We start from the raw sequence: 12,687 nt of genomic DNA, 5'->3' as shown, positions 1-12,687 counted from the left end.
TCCAGAAGCAAAGTGCTTTAAATCTTACAATTTTTACTTCTGTACTGTAGAAACAACACTATTTCTAAATGCTCAGACCTTTGCTTTCTGACACAGTCTGCAGTATTAACTTTGTAGATTACTCATTATTTACACCTACTGTACTACATAAAAGTGATGTACATTAGGTATAAATTTGAATTTTAGCTGTCACTTAAGCATGCATTTTCATGCAACTAGAAGATATGGGCTCATACAACTGCCTTTCAGATTCTTCCTGATTCTTACTATTTTATTTTATTAAAAAGGCTTTCAAAAGAGTTCATGCTATGATATGTATGACTAAAGGAATTACTCAGCCAATGAAGAAAACCCATAAATTGTTATTTAAGTTTGACATGAGGCAAGCTGAGTGCATCTGTACTGTCCCCTGGCTTGCAAATGCTTTGAGATGATCTTGATATTCCAGTCCTTAGAGAGTCAGTAGAGAGAGTTGTTTCCACTAATGAGCGAGAGATGCTTTCAAAAGCCTCTGTTTTTGTCTCTGCTTCCAACTCTTCATCTGTTATAAATAATTTTGACTCCCTCCATTTGGAGTACACTTCTTGGCTCCCTCTTGAGCCACTGGAGTCATTCCCAGCAATCTGTACATTCAGTTCTTCAGATGATTGTATAAGATTTTGTACAGATAAAGATTTTCCTAAATCCATTTGCACTACTGGTTTAACTGGGACCAAGGGTTCCCCTTCTGTATCAAGGCTTTTTCTCCATGAAAGATCCTTTGTCACTTTGTGCTGTGCAACTTTTCCATTATCCTTTAAAGCAACAAGGCAAGCGGTGACATCAGAAATATTTTCCTGTGTGGTCGCAGGAGTAATATGAAGAGGCTCAGGCCAGTTGGCATGCTTGACTGAGGAGAAAGGTGGTATTTGTAACGTTGTTGGTGTTGTTGGCTTAGTTGCCTGGTTTATTTGGTTTGATGTATTATTAGTTATTACTGTTGCAGGTCCATCATTTGGCACCTGTGTTGCTTGACTATGCATAGTTGGACTAAAAGCATAGTAAGCCTGAGTGCTAAATTCATTTGGTGTCAGTATAAGCTGTAGGCCACGAGGCATGTTGGCACTAGCTGATCTGGATACACATCCACTAGTTTGTGCAGAACTAGATAAATCTTTGCTGTCTACAGGACTTTGATAATCAGAGGTCTGGTCGCATTCAAAAGATGGCATTTGAAATGAAGCCAAAGTAAGCGCTGATGCAGATCCTTTCCTTAAGACCTGTTGATAAATATCTAACAGGCTGTCCAGCTTTGACTCTATGGATTGTACCTGCAGATTGGGGAAAAAAGGTTAAAGTAAGTTCAAAATATTATTTAAAAATATTTGCCTCCCTAGAGCCTCTCTAGAATCTAAGCAAAGAGAAAATGTAAAAGATAATAGGAACAATCTGCATATAAAGGAAATGTGTGTTTCTCTGTATAAAAATGCTACTCATCAAAAAAAGAAAGCTATTAAAAGCAGTGTATTTACAGATGCTTCATGATTAAGTTAATATTTTAGCTATTAAATGGTGCAGATTTCAGTAGTGTATGTGTCTCCATTTCTGTATACAAAACACATTTAATGTAATATAATTTGTGTGTGTTTTACTTCAACATTTAGAATAGTGCAGACACCAGATAAAGTTATTTTACTAAATTGTTGTAAATTGAAAAATCCATTATTAATTATAGAAAGTTATAAGCAATAAAACAAAATCATGGTCTCATACAGTCACTTTACCTGCTTCTCCACCTTGACTACACGCCCTAACATACTAAGGTCATCAGTTGTTTCATTCTCTGCAGTATTCTTTTCTCGATTTTTCTTATCTGTTGTGATTTGTCCTTTTCCAAGAATCTGGTCAACGCTGTGAAAGAAATTGGAGACTATAATGATTCCTGAAAATGGTGAAATTGTGGAAGTATCCACTGTTCACATCTATTGAAAATTACAATTACAACTACTATTTAACAGTTTCTGAAAAATGCCTAAGAAAAAGGATGGATTTATTTTTGTTAAAATAATAGTAATCAAAGTTCACAAAAATACTATAAAAGAGTGTGGAATGATGTTTAAAGCATCTGGGGAGAGCAAAATGTGAAGTTAAATGGCAATGAAGTTATATTTACTGTTAGTTGTGAGATCTGTTACACATATAAATAAATGATAATAGATACATATTTGTGAGGGATAGTTTAGTCTCAAGCTATTGGCTCAGTCCTCCAAACACTTACTACTGGGTACATTGCTCACTACCATTCGTGGTCCGATTGATCAAATATGAACAAAAGTGTTTAAAGGATGGGGCCCAACATTTATATCTCATGCTTAGTATTATCTGTATTAAACCAGCACAACACAGAATTTTTAAAAAAATCAGTAGGTGTTGAGAGTGATATGGAGAGATTTATTGTAATGTGTGCTCTTACTCTAAACTAGTGACACGAAGCAGGGGACAGTTGCTTAAGAGAAGGTTTAAAAAAAGTAATGTTCAGCAATAAGGGCGATAGGCTCTGAATTATATATATATATAATTATATATATAGTGCTCACTGAAATAAATCAATATCTCTGATAACTAATACACAGTATTGAGCCCTCCGGGTGTTCTTCAGATGTCATTTCATAGTGGCCAACCGGCATACAGTATATAGGAGCCAGAGGTGGAGGGAATTGCAAAACTCTGCATTGGAAAGGCTGAGCACAAACAGAGAGCTTGGGCTTCTAAATCTGGGAAATGCTTCCCAAATGCAAATATAAGGAGGGATATATATGTATCATGGACGTGTCAGTTTATTACTGTATAGAGTCCAGAATATTAAAATATAGGATCCGGACCATTGTGGTGCTATGGGTCCTCAGCTTCTGTTAACTTCAGTGAGAATATAAGGGATTGGAAAACAGTTTTCAAACAGTCACTGTATTAAATATTCCATCAGTTTGAGTGCACTTAAAAAAAGGGGGGGGGGGCGCTAAGTTTTTAAATTTTCTGGGCCCAATTTACATCCACATTTTTTCCACCCACAATTTAATTGCAGGGCTAACTGCATTCACAGAAAGGAAGACCAAGCTGCAGTAGAGGTGAAACTTGGGCCAAAAAAAAATTGGTAATATAAAAGACACACAATTCTTCTGGTGCTAAATGACAAAATAGCTCAAGGTATTTTTATACAGGAAGGATCTTCAATGATGAAGGATTATTTTTTCCTTACCGGGACTGAAGACTTTTTATTCTGCACAACATATCAAGGTGACCAGCTGAATACTGTTCAATTACATCTTTTACATCATATGGACGTAATGTCTCTTTAAACTTTCTCTTTGCAACATGAAATTTCATGATTCTGTGGAAGAAACATTTTTCCAGATTAATCCTTATACATTTTTGTAAAACAATAAAGGCATCAATACTGAGTCAAATGTCTATCTTTTCATAATACTGACAGCTTAGTGTTACATCAGCTAAATTAAACTAAGGCCTTGTCTACACTACAAAGTTTTGTCAACAAAATGCAGCTTTTTTCAACAAAACAGTGAATATGTACACACTGCGATGGGACTTTTGGTGGCAAAAATGCCGTGTTTTGGTGGCAAAATACAACCACCCCAATGAGAGACATAAGTCTTTTTCCTCTAAATTTTTGCCAACAAAATGCCAGTGTAGACACCACACTTGATTTTATTTCTTTAATTGGCCTCCAGGAGGTGTCCCACAAAGCTCATCGTGATCATTCTGGTCAGCAGTTTGAACTCTACTGCCCTGCAGTCAGATAACAGCCATCCGCCCCTCCCCCTTAGAAGCCCCCGGAATTTTTGAAATTCCATTTCCTGTTTGCTTGGCATGGAGAGGTCTCATTGCATCCTCCCAGGCGACCATGGCAAGTAACTGCAGCAAACGCTCTCCTTCTTGGACCAGTGCTGGATCCTCTCAGTATATGAGGAGAGGAGGCTGTGCAGTCCCAGCTGCACTTGAGTCGTAGGAATTGGAATACCTACAGGCACATTTCTCGAGGCTTGTGCGAAAAGGGCTGTGATCGGGATGCGCTGCAGTGCAGAACGAAGATAAAAGAGCTGAGGCAGGCATACCATAAGGCGAGGGAGACAAACGATCGTTCCAATGCTGCACCTAAGATGTACTGGTTCTATAAGGAGCTGAACGCTATCCTCGGTGGTGACCGCACCTCGACTGCCAAGAGCCCCGTGGGTACTTCGGTGGGCCTGGAGGCAGTGGAAAGAGGACCTAATCCGAAGGACAAAGTCATTGATGAAGAGGTGGAGTTAGACAATGATGTGGAGCTCCTGGCAGGGTCACCCAGTGAGGCAGGCATCCAGGAACTGTTCACCACTCCAAAGGTGTCTAGCCAGTCTCAGCAGTTGCTCTCCGGCGAGCAAGAAGCAGGAGAGGAGACATCTGGTAAGTGGCTGTGGTTTGTGTAATGTGGAGGTGGGTTCAGGGTATAGAAATGTAGAAGGCTGGCTGTGTTTCTGTGAGATGGACATTTCTCTGTGTAGCTAATCAGTATGGCGGAACAGGGTGTTGATGCACGCCGAGATCTCACAGGAATCCTCCAGAGAGATCTCCAGGAAAGTTTTCTAGAGGAACTTCATAATCCTCTGCGGAAGGTTCCTTGGCAGAGAAACTTTGTTCCTTTCCCATTGTAGGAAACTTTCCCGTGCGATTCAGCAATCACTTGTGCAGGGACCAAAGCGGCACACAGACAAGCAACATAGGGAGTAGGGCGGAAGCCACAAGCATGTAGTAGATGTACCCTCATGTGATGGGATGGACTAGGTCCAAAGGCCCCTTGCTAGAGGCCTCACAGTTCTACCACACTCATTCCAAGGAAGGAGCAGTAGAGAGGTCCTCCAAGCAGGCTAGAGTAGCTGCAGGGGAAGCAGCCAATCAGGGCCCCGGAGGGCCATATAAAAGGAGCTGCAGAGCAGAGCAGTAATCAGTTACTGCTTGGAGCAGGAGAAAAAAGGACTGCAGGCCTGGATGCCTGGAAGAGCAGTAGGGCTACGGATGGTTTGCTAGCAGAGACCAGGGGAGCATTGAGGGAGCTCCTGGCTGGTTGTTGGGACTGAGTAGGCACTGAGCCTGGGGAGAGCTGCAGGAAGATAGTGTCTCCAGTGAGGAAGCCCTGGAAATACAGTCCCATACCAGGGCTGGACTACTTAGAGACCAAAGCGCAGGGAGGTCTAGAGAGAGAGGGGGGTACTGAGATAGGCCCCAGTGGACTGTATACCCTGGAAGGAGTTTGTGCTAGTTAATATGCAGACAATGTGACTCAGCTGGAGCACTGTGTTACTGATAAACCTGCCTGAGAACCACCAAAAGGAGTCACTCCTCCTATGCAGAGAAAAGGGAACACAAGGAGTGGTGGAAGCTGAAAGGCAGGCCAGAAAAGAAAATCAGGAGTTTGTTAAGGACACTACTGAGCGGTTGATTAAAGTAATTCAGGAGCAAATGCAGAAGCTGAAGTCCTTAATAATGCTGCAGACTGAGGAGATCAGTACCCGCCCTCCCCTGCAGCACATTCAGAACTCTCTTCTATGCCCCCCCCAAACTCCGCCCACACAGTCCACTTTCTGGAACTTCTCTGTTTCCCCTTTATTCCACCCCCTCAGACAACTTTCTTAATGATAGCTGGACCTACACACAGCTCTGAAAATCTGCCCTTCCCTGGTACCTTCTTTCCCACCAAGCATCTTTGGGTGTTTTGGATGCGTTGTTTCTTGTCCAATAAAAGCAAAGTTTTTGAGTGGTAACTCATCTTCACGATGTGGAGTGGAGCCCGCGGAGCAGCTCCGGAGCAGTAGAGCTGCAGGTTTTTGCCTGGAGCTGGAGTGGAGCCGGAGCACAGCTCCAAAGCCCTGCTCATCTTTATTTGTTTTCTGCAAATTGAGATAGCAAGCAATACCAATACATCACACAAACAGTTTATTCATGTGCTTGCTGGAAAGTAAGGCCCCAGATATCACTATTACTTCCTAGGAAAACTACATGTAATGTAACATTGCAGCACCAATCACAGAGATAGACATTACTGGTTCTCATTTTCAAAGTGTTGCCTCAAAGCCTCCCTGATTCGAATTGGCCCCTTCTAGCTCCTCTGATAGCCCTTGTATCTGGCTGCTCAAAATCAGCAGCCAAGCGCTCTACCTCCACACTCCACTCAAACCTTTCACCACTCAAAGCTTCACAAAGATTATGCAATGTACAATATGCGGCTATCACCATGGGAATATTATTCTCATTAAGGTCTAATCTGCCATAAAGGCATCGCCAGTGCACCTTTAATCTGCCAGAGGCACATTCCACTGTCATCCAGCATCTACTCAGCCTGTTGTTGAACTGCTCCTTACTGCTGTCCAGGTTTTCCGTGTAAGGTTCATGAGCCACAGCTGTAAGGAGTACACTGGATCTCCTAGGATCACTGTAATCTTCTGGTTTGGAAAGAAAGTCCCCACTTGTACCTTTCTATACAGGCCAGTGTTCCTGAGGATGCGTGCATCATGCACCTTCCCGGACCATCCCACGTTGATGTCAGTGAAACGCCCACGGTGAGCCACAAGTGCCTGCAACACTATGGAGAAGTACCCCTTTCCTATTGATGTACTCCTTCGCAAGGTGGTCTAGTGCCAAAATTTTGCCATCCATCGCCCCTCCACAGTTAGGGAAACCCATTTCTGCAAAGCTGTCCACTATTTCACATACATTTCCCAGAGTCACGGTCCTTCATAGCAGGATTCAATTAATTACTCTGCACACTTGCATTAACGCAGCCCCAACAGTCGACTTCCCAACTCCAAATTTATTCGCAGCCGACTGCAGTCATCAGCTTCCACACAGTGATTGCTACACACTTCTCTATCAATAGGGCAGCTCTCATTATGGTGTCCTTGTCCCGTAGTGCTGGGGCGAGCTCTGCACACAGTTCCAGGAAGGTGGCTTTCCACATCCGAAAGTTCTGAAGCCACTGCTCATTATCCCACACGTGCATGATGATACGATCCCACCATTCAATGCTTGTTTCCCAAGCCCAAAAGTGATGGTCTACCCTATGCAGCTGTTCTGTGAATGCCAAAAGCAATCTAAAGTTGCTCCTAGCCATATCACATAGCATGTCACACAACTGGGAGCTTCTTCAGTTAGGAACTTTGTGATTAACTGCACTGCCATCTGCAATGTCTTCATGACAGCTAACAGAGAATAGGAGAGCAGTGCAGGATCCATCCCGTCTCACAAAGATACCTGGGTGCACAGCAAAGAAGGGCCGTTGAAAAATGCCGCAAAAGAAAGCTGGAAGCCCATGGAGTGCTGGGACAGAAAGCAATGCATCACGGGACATTGAGCCCAGTTCTAAGATGTGCTGCAATCCGCTCCGCCTTCCCACAACACCTAGTGACAGAAGGTGTCGAGCTGGACTGTGGGATAGGTACCCACAGTCCATTGCTCACATTGTCGATGATAGTGCCCCAACTGTGGACGCGCTCTGCCGACAGAAGGAGCGAGTGTGAACACGACACTCTGATTTTTATTATGCAGATTTTTGAGTGTCGACATCACTTTTGTCGTCAAAGCTTGGTAGTGTAGACAAGGCCTAAGCTAAGCTGATGATATTTTCTTCTGAACTCTTGAGTTACACTCAGCAAAACCCTTCTTTTTCAAGGTGATTTGTGGAGTTTATAAGCACAATTCCACTGAAGTCAGCATTTTGCAAGTTTAGAATTGTCATCTTAAAGACATGTTACATGGGATTTTAAATAGCTTGTTTAAAGTTATAAATGTGTGCCCATCAAAGTGTTCTCTTCTGTTAGGTGCAAATTCAGCAAGGTACTTAAACATGGTGACTAGTCTCATTGAGGTCAATGAGGCTGCTCAGATCCTCAAAGTTAGGCTTGTGCTTCAGCAACTTCTTGTACCAGGATCTTAATGTTGAGGGAATTTTCATAGCTAAATCTCAACAAGTCATAAGTTTTGTTTTGTTGCTAGATTGGTTCCTTTCAAAGCTTCCCATTTTGTTAGCAAATGCCCTCCTAGTTATATGTGTATAATTTTAATCTAACGCACTCCAGTGCTGAATAACTTAAATGATAAAAATTGCCATGCTAATTGTACTCTCCTTTATATAAACAAATCTGTGAACATTAAAGGGTGTGCTTTTATTTTCTACTGAGAAAATAGTAGAGTATATCCATCTATATCTAGGTAGCTATACCTAGACATATATGCAGTGTAGTTCTAATCAAGTTGGTCCCAGTATATGAGAGAGACAAGGTGGGTGAGGTAATATCTTTTACTGGACCAACTTCTGTTGGTGAGAGAGACAAGCTTTCGAGCCACAGTGGAGAAATCTCTGTATGGTTCGAATGCCTGTCTCTCTCACCAACACAAGTTGATCCAATAAAATACATTGCCTCACCTGCCTTGTCTCTCTAATACCTAAAGATAAATATACAGCTGTGGATGGCTGTATGAATGACAATTTGAATCAAACCAAACAATTTTGCATGCAGTTTAAAGGCCTTGATTCTGCTCCCACTGAAGTCAGCAGCAAACTTCCCACTGATTTTAGTGGGAGGAGGATAAAAACATAATAATTAATTTAAAGTATTCACTTTATTGTGTTCCTTATAAGTACAGTACCACACATCCCATTTTGTAAGTATCTTTAATTGTGCATCCAATTTGTTTCTCATTAATTTTTCATTTGTTGATTAACAGTGTCTCATCATGCAGGCCAGTATTCTCCTTTTTTAATTCTTCTTTTGCTGCTTTGGGACCAAACACTACAGTCCAGAGATTTGACTGAGGCACAGTTCTCATTCAGGTACAATTATGACATTTTCCCAAAGGAAATCAGTGGGAGTTATGGTTGAATAAAGATTGTGGGATGTGACTGTTGGATTTTACCGCAAAGCAATCAAAGGTGCCATTCAATAGCAAATAATTAATGATGAAACATAAATTTCACATAAAGACCATTTTGCACAATTTTGTGTAATTTGTGTGGCAATCAGATGTTCAATGGGTACTTTTTAAGAACAGGAAACTTTGTGTTAAGCCATAAATGTGAAGAAATACAGGCCAAAGATTTTGAATATATCTTTAGGTGCCTAAATAAAAGTGATCAGATTTTTCAAAGGTGATGTGAGCTCCTGTAACTTCCACTGATTTAAATAGGAGTTGTGGAAGCTCAGCATATTTGGGAGTCTGAGAAGTTTGGCCATACTGCTTTGTGTTGAAGAGAGGTAAAAGGAAGATACTAGTCATAACTTGGAAAGATCTACACTCTAGTGCAAGTAAGCAGGTAGGGAGCACAAAACTGTTGGCCCATCTGTAGAATGTGCACAATCACCAACAGTGTTGCCTAGTGGTCAGGTGGGGTTTTAGCAGGGCATCTCCCCATTGAAACCACAGTCAGGTCCTTCAGTGCCCTGGCCCCAATGATTTCCAGTCCTCCCCTTTAGCCCTGAGATTTTTTGAGGGTTGGGCCCTTGAATAGTCAATGCCTTTTTCAGCTGGTCTCTCATCTAGATGAAGATTCCTAGTGTTGTAGTGTTCTCTTGAGATGGGTGGGGCTCCTGGGCCTGCTCTCTCCACCAGGCTCCAATCCGGGGTGCTAAACTGCTCCCCAGGGACAACTTCCTGTCCCTAGCCGCTTTTAGCTCCCCAGAATAAATTACTCCAATCAAGTTTCAGAGTAACAGCCATGTTAGTCTGTATTCACAAAAAGAAAAGGAGTACTTGTGGCACCTTAGAGAAACCAATTTATCGAGCACAAGCTTTCGTGAGCTACAGCTCAGTTCATCGGATGCATACTGTGGAAAATACAGAAGATGTTTTTATACACACAAACCATGAAAAAATGGGTGTTTATCACTACAAAAGGTTTTCTCTCCCCCCACCCCACTCTCCTGCTGGTAATAGCTTATCTAAAGTGATCACTCTCCTTACAATGTGTATTATAATCAAGGTAGGCCATTTCCAGCACAAATCCTGGTTTTCTCCCCACCCTCTCCAACAAACCACTCTCCTGTTGGTAATAGCTTATCTAAAGTGATCACTCTCCTTACAATGTGTATGATAATCAAGGTGGGCCATTTCCAGCACAAATCCAGGGTTTAACAAAAACGTCTGAGGAATGAGGGGGGGGGGTAGGAAAAAACAAGGGGAAATAGGTTACCTTGCATAATGACTTAGCCACTCCCAGTCTCTATTCAAGCCTAAGTTAATTGTATCCAATTTGCAAATGAATTCCAATTGAGCAGTCTCTCGCTGGAGTCTGGTTTTGAAGTTTTTCTGTTGTAATATCGCAACTTTCATGTCTGTAATCGCGTGACCAGAGAGATTGAAGTGTTCTCCGACTGGTTTATGAATGTTATAATTCTTGACATCTGATTTGTGTCCATTTATTCTTTTACATAGAGACTGTCGAGTTTGACCAATGTACGTGGCAGAGGGGCATTGCTGGCACATGATGGCATATATCACATTGGTGGATGTGCAGGTGAACGAGCCTCTGATAGTGTGGCTGATGTTATTAGGCCCTGTGATGGTGTCCCCTGAATAGATATGTGGGCACAGTTGGCAACGGGCTTTGTTGCAAGGATAGGTTCCTGGGTTAGAGGTTCTGTTGTGTGGTATGTGGTTGCTGGTGAGTATTTGCTTCAGGTTGGGGGGCTGTCTGTAGGCAAGGACTGGCCTGTCTCCCAAGATTTGTGAGAGTGTTGGGTCATCCTTCAGGATAGGTTGTAGATCCTTGATAATGTGTTGGAGGGGTTTTAGTTGGGGGTTGAAGGTGACGGCTAGTGGCGTTCTGTTATTTTCTTTGTTAGGCCTGTCCTGTAGTAGGTGACTTCTGGCAACTCTTCTGGCTCTATCAATCTGTTTCTTCACTTCCGCAGGTGGGTATTGTAGTTGTAAGAATGCTTGATAGAGATCTTGTAGGTGTTCGTCTCTGTCTGAGGGGTTGGAGCAAATGCGGTTGTATCGCAGAGCTTGGCTGTAGACGATGGATCGCGTGGTGTGGTCAGGGTGAAAGCTGGAGGCATGTAGGTAGGAATAGCGGTCAGTAGGTTTCCGGTATAGGGTGGTGTTTATGTGACCATTGTTTATTAGCACTGTAGTGTCCAGAAAGTGGATCTCTTGTGTGGACTGGACCAGGCTGAGGTTGATGGTGGGATGGAAATTGTTGAAATCATGGTGGAATTCCTCAAGGGCTTCTTTTCCATGGGTCCAGATGATGAAGATGTCATCAATATAGCGCAAGTAGAGTAGGGGCGTTAGGGGACAAGAGCTGAGGAAGCGTTGTTCTAAGTCAGCCATAAAAATGTTGGCATGCTGTGGGGCCATGCGGGTACCCATAGCAGTGCCGCTGATTTGAAGGTCTACATTGTCCCCAAATGTAAAATAGTTATGGGTGAGGACAAAGTCACAAAGTTCAGCCACCAGGTTAGCTGTGACATTATCGGGGATACTGTTCCTGACGGCTTGTAGTCCATCTTTGTGTGGAATGTTGGTGTAGAGGGCTTCTACATCCATAGTGGCCAGGATGGTGTTATCAGGAAGATCACCGATGGATTGTAGTTTCCTCAGGAAGTCAGTGGTGTCTCGAAGGTAGCTGGGAGTGTTGGTAGCGTAGGGCCTGAGGAGGGAGTCTACATACCCAGACAATCCTGCTGTCAGGGTGCCAATGCCTGAGATGATGGGGCGCCCAGGATTTCCAGGTTTATGGATCTTGGGTAGTAGATAGAATATCCCAGGTTGGGGTTCCCGGGGTGTGTCTGTGCGGATTTGTTCTTGTGCTTTTTCAGGGAGTTTCTTGAGCAAATGCTGTAGTTTCTTTTGGTAACTCTCAGTGGGATCAGAGGGTAATGGCTTGTAGAAAGTGGTGTTGGAGAGCTGCCGAGCAGCCTCTTGTTCATATTCCGACCTATTCATGATGACAACAGCACCTCCTTTGTCAGCCTTTTTGATTTTGATGTCAGAGTTGTTTCTGAGGCTGTGGATGGCATTGTGTTCTGCACGGCTGAGGTTGTGGGGCAAGTGATGCTGCTTTTCCACAATTTCAGCCCGTGCACATCGGCAGAAGCACTCTATGTAGAAGTCCAGTCTACTGTCTCGACCTTCAGGAGGAGTCCACCTAGAATCCTTCTTTTTGTAGTGTTGGCAGGGAGACCTCTGGGGATTAGTATGTTGTTCAGAGGTATTTTGGAAATATTCCTTGAGTCGGAGACGTCGAAAATAGGATTCTAGGTCACCACAGAACTGTATCATGTTTATGGGGGTGGAGGGGCAGAAGGAGAGGCTCCGAGATAGGACAGCTGCTTCTGCTGGGCTAAGAGTGTAGTTGGATAGGTTAACAATATTGCTGGGTGGGTTGAGGGAACCATTGCTGTGGCCCCTTGTGGCATGTAGTAGTTTAGAAAGTTTAGTGTCCTTTTTCTTTTGTAGAGAAGCAAAGTGTGTGTTGTAAATGGCTTGTCTAGTTTTAATAAAGTCCAGCCATGAGGAAGTTTGTGTGGAAGGTTGGTTTTTTATGAGAGTATCCATTTTTGAGAGCTCATTCTTTATTTTTCCCTGTTTGCCATAGAGGATGTTGATCAGGTGGTTCCACAGTTTCTTTGAGAGCATGTGGCACAAGCTGTCAGCATAGTC

The 12,687-nt window shown here is 43.0% G+C and overlaps 1 protein-coding gene across 5 annotated transcripts in view; it reads right to left on the bottom strand.

The window, feature by feature from the left end:
* Positions 1–362: 362 nt before the first annotated feature.
* KCNQ5 (potassium voltage-gated channel subfamily Q member 5) overlaps positions 363–12,687 on the bottom strand; it is a 515,957-nt gene continuing 503,632 nt past the window's right edge. For all 5 annotated transcript variants that reach the window (XM_077811612.1, XM_077811613.1, XM_077811617.1 and 2 more), the window contains 3 exons: positions 3,236–3,367; positions 1,764–1,890; positions 363–1,310 (listed from right to left, as the gene is read on the bottom strand). In XM_077811612.1, coding sequence (XP_077667738.1) covers positions 363–1,310; positions 1,764–1,890; positions 3,236–3,367 — 1,207 coding nt within the window. The remainder of the gene's footprint in view (positions 1,311–1,763; positions 1,891–3,235; positions 3,368–12,687) is intronic.

The sequence above is a fragment of the Eretmochelys imbricata genome, chromosome 3 (genome assembly GCF_965152235.1).
Source record: "Eretmochelys imbricata isolate rEreImb1 chromosome 3, rEreImb1.hap1, whole genome shotgun sequence".
Classification (NCBI taxonomy): domain Eukaryota; kingdom Metazoa; phylum Chordata; order Testudines; family Cheloniidae; genus Eretmochelys; species Eretmochelys imbricata.
This window is presented reverse-complemented; position numbering and strand designations above follow the sequence as displayed.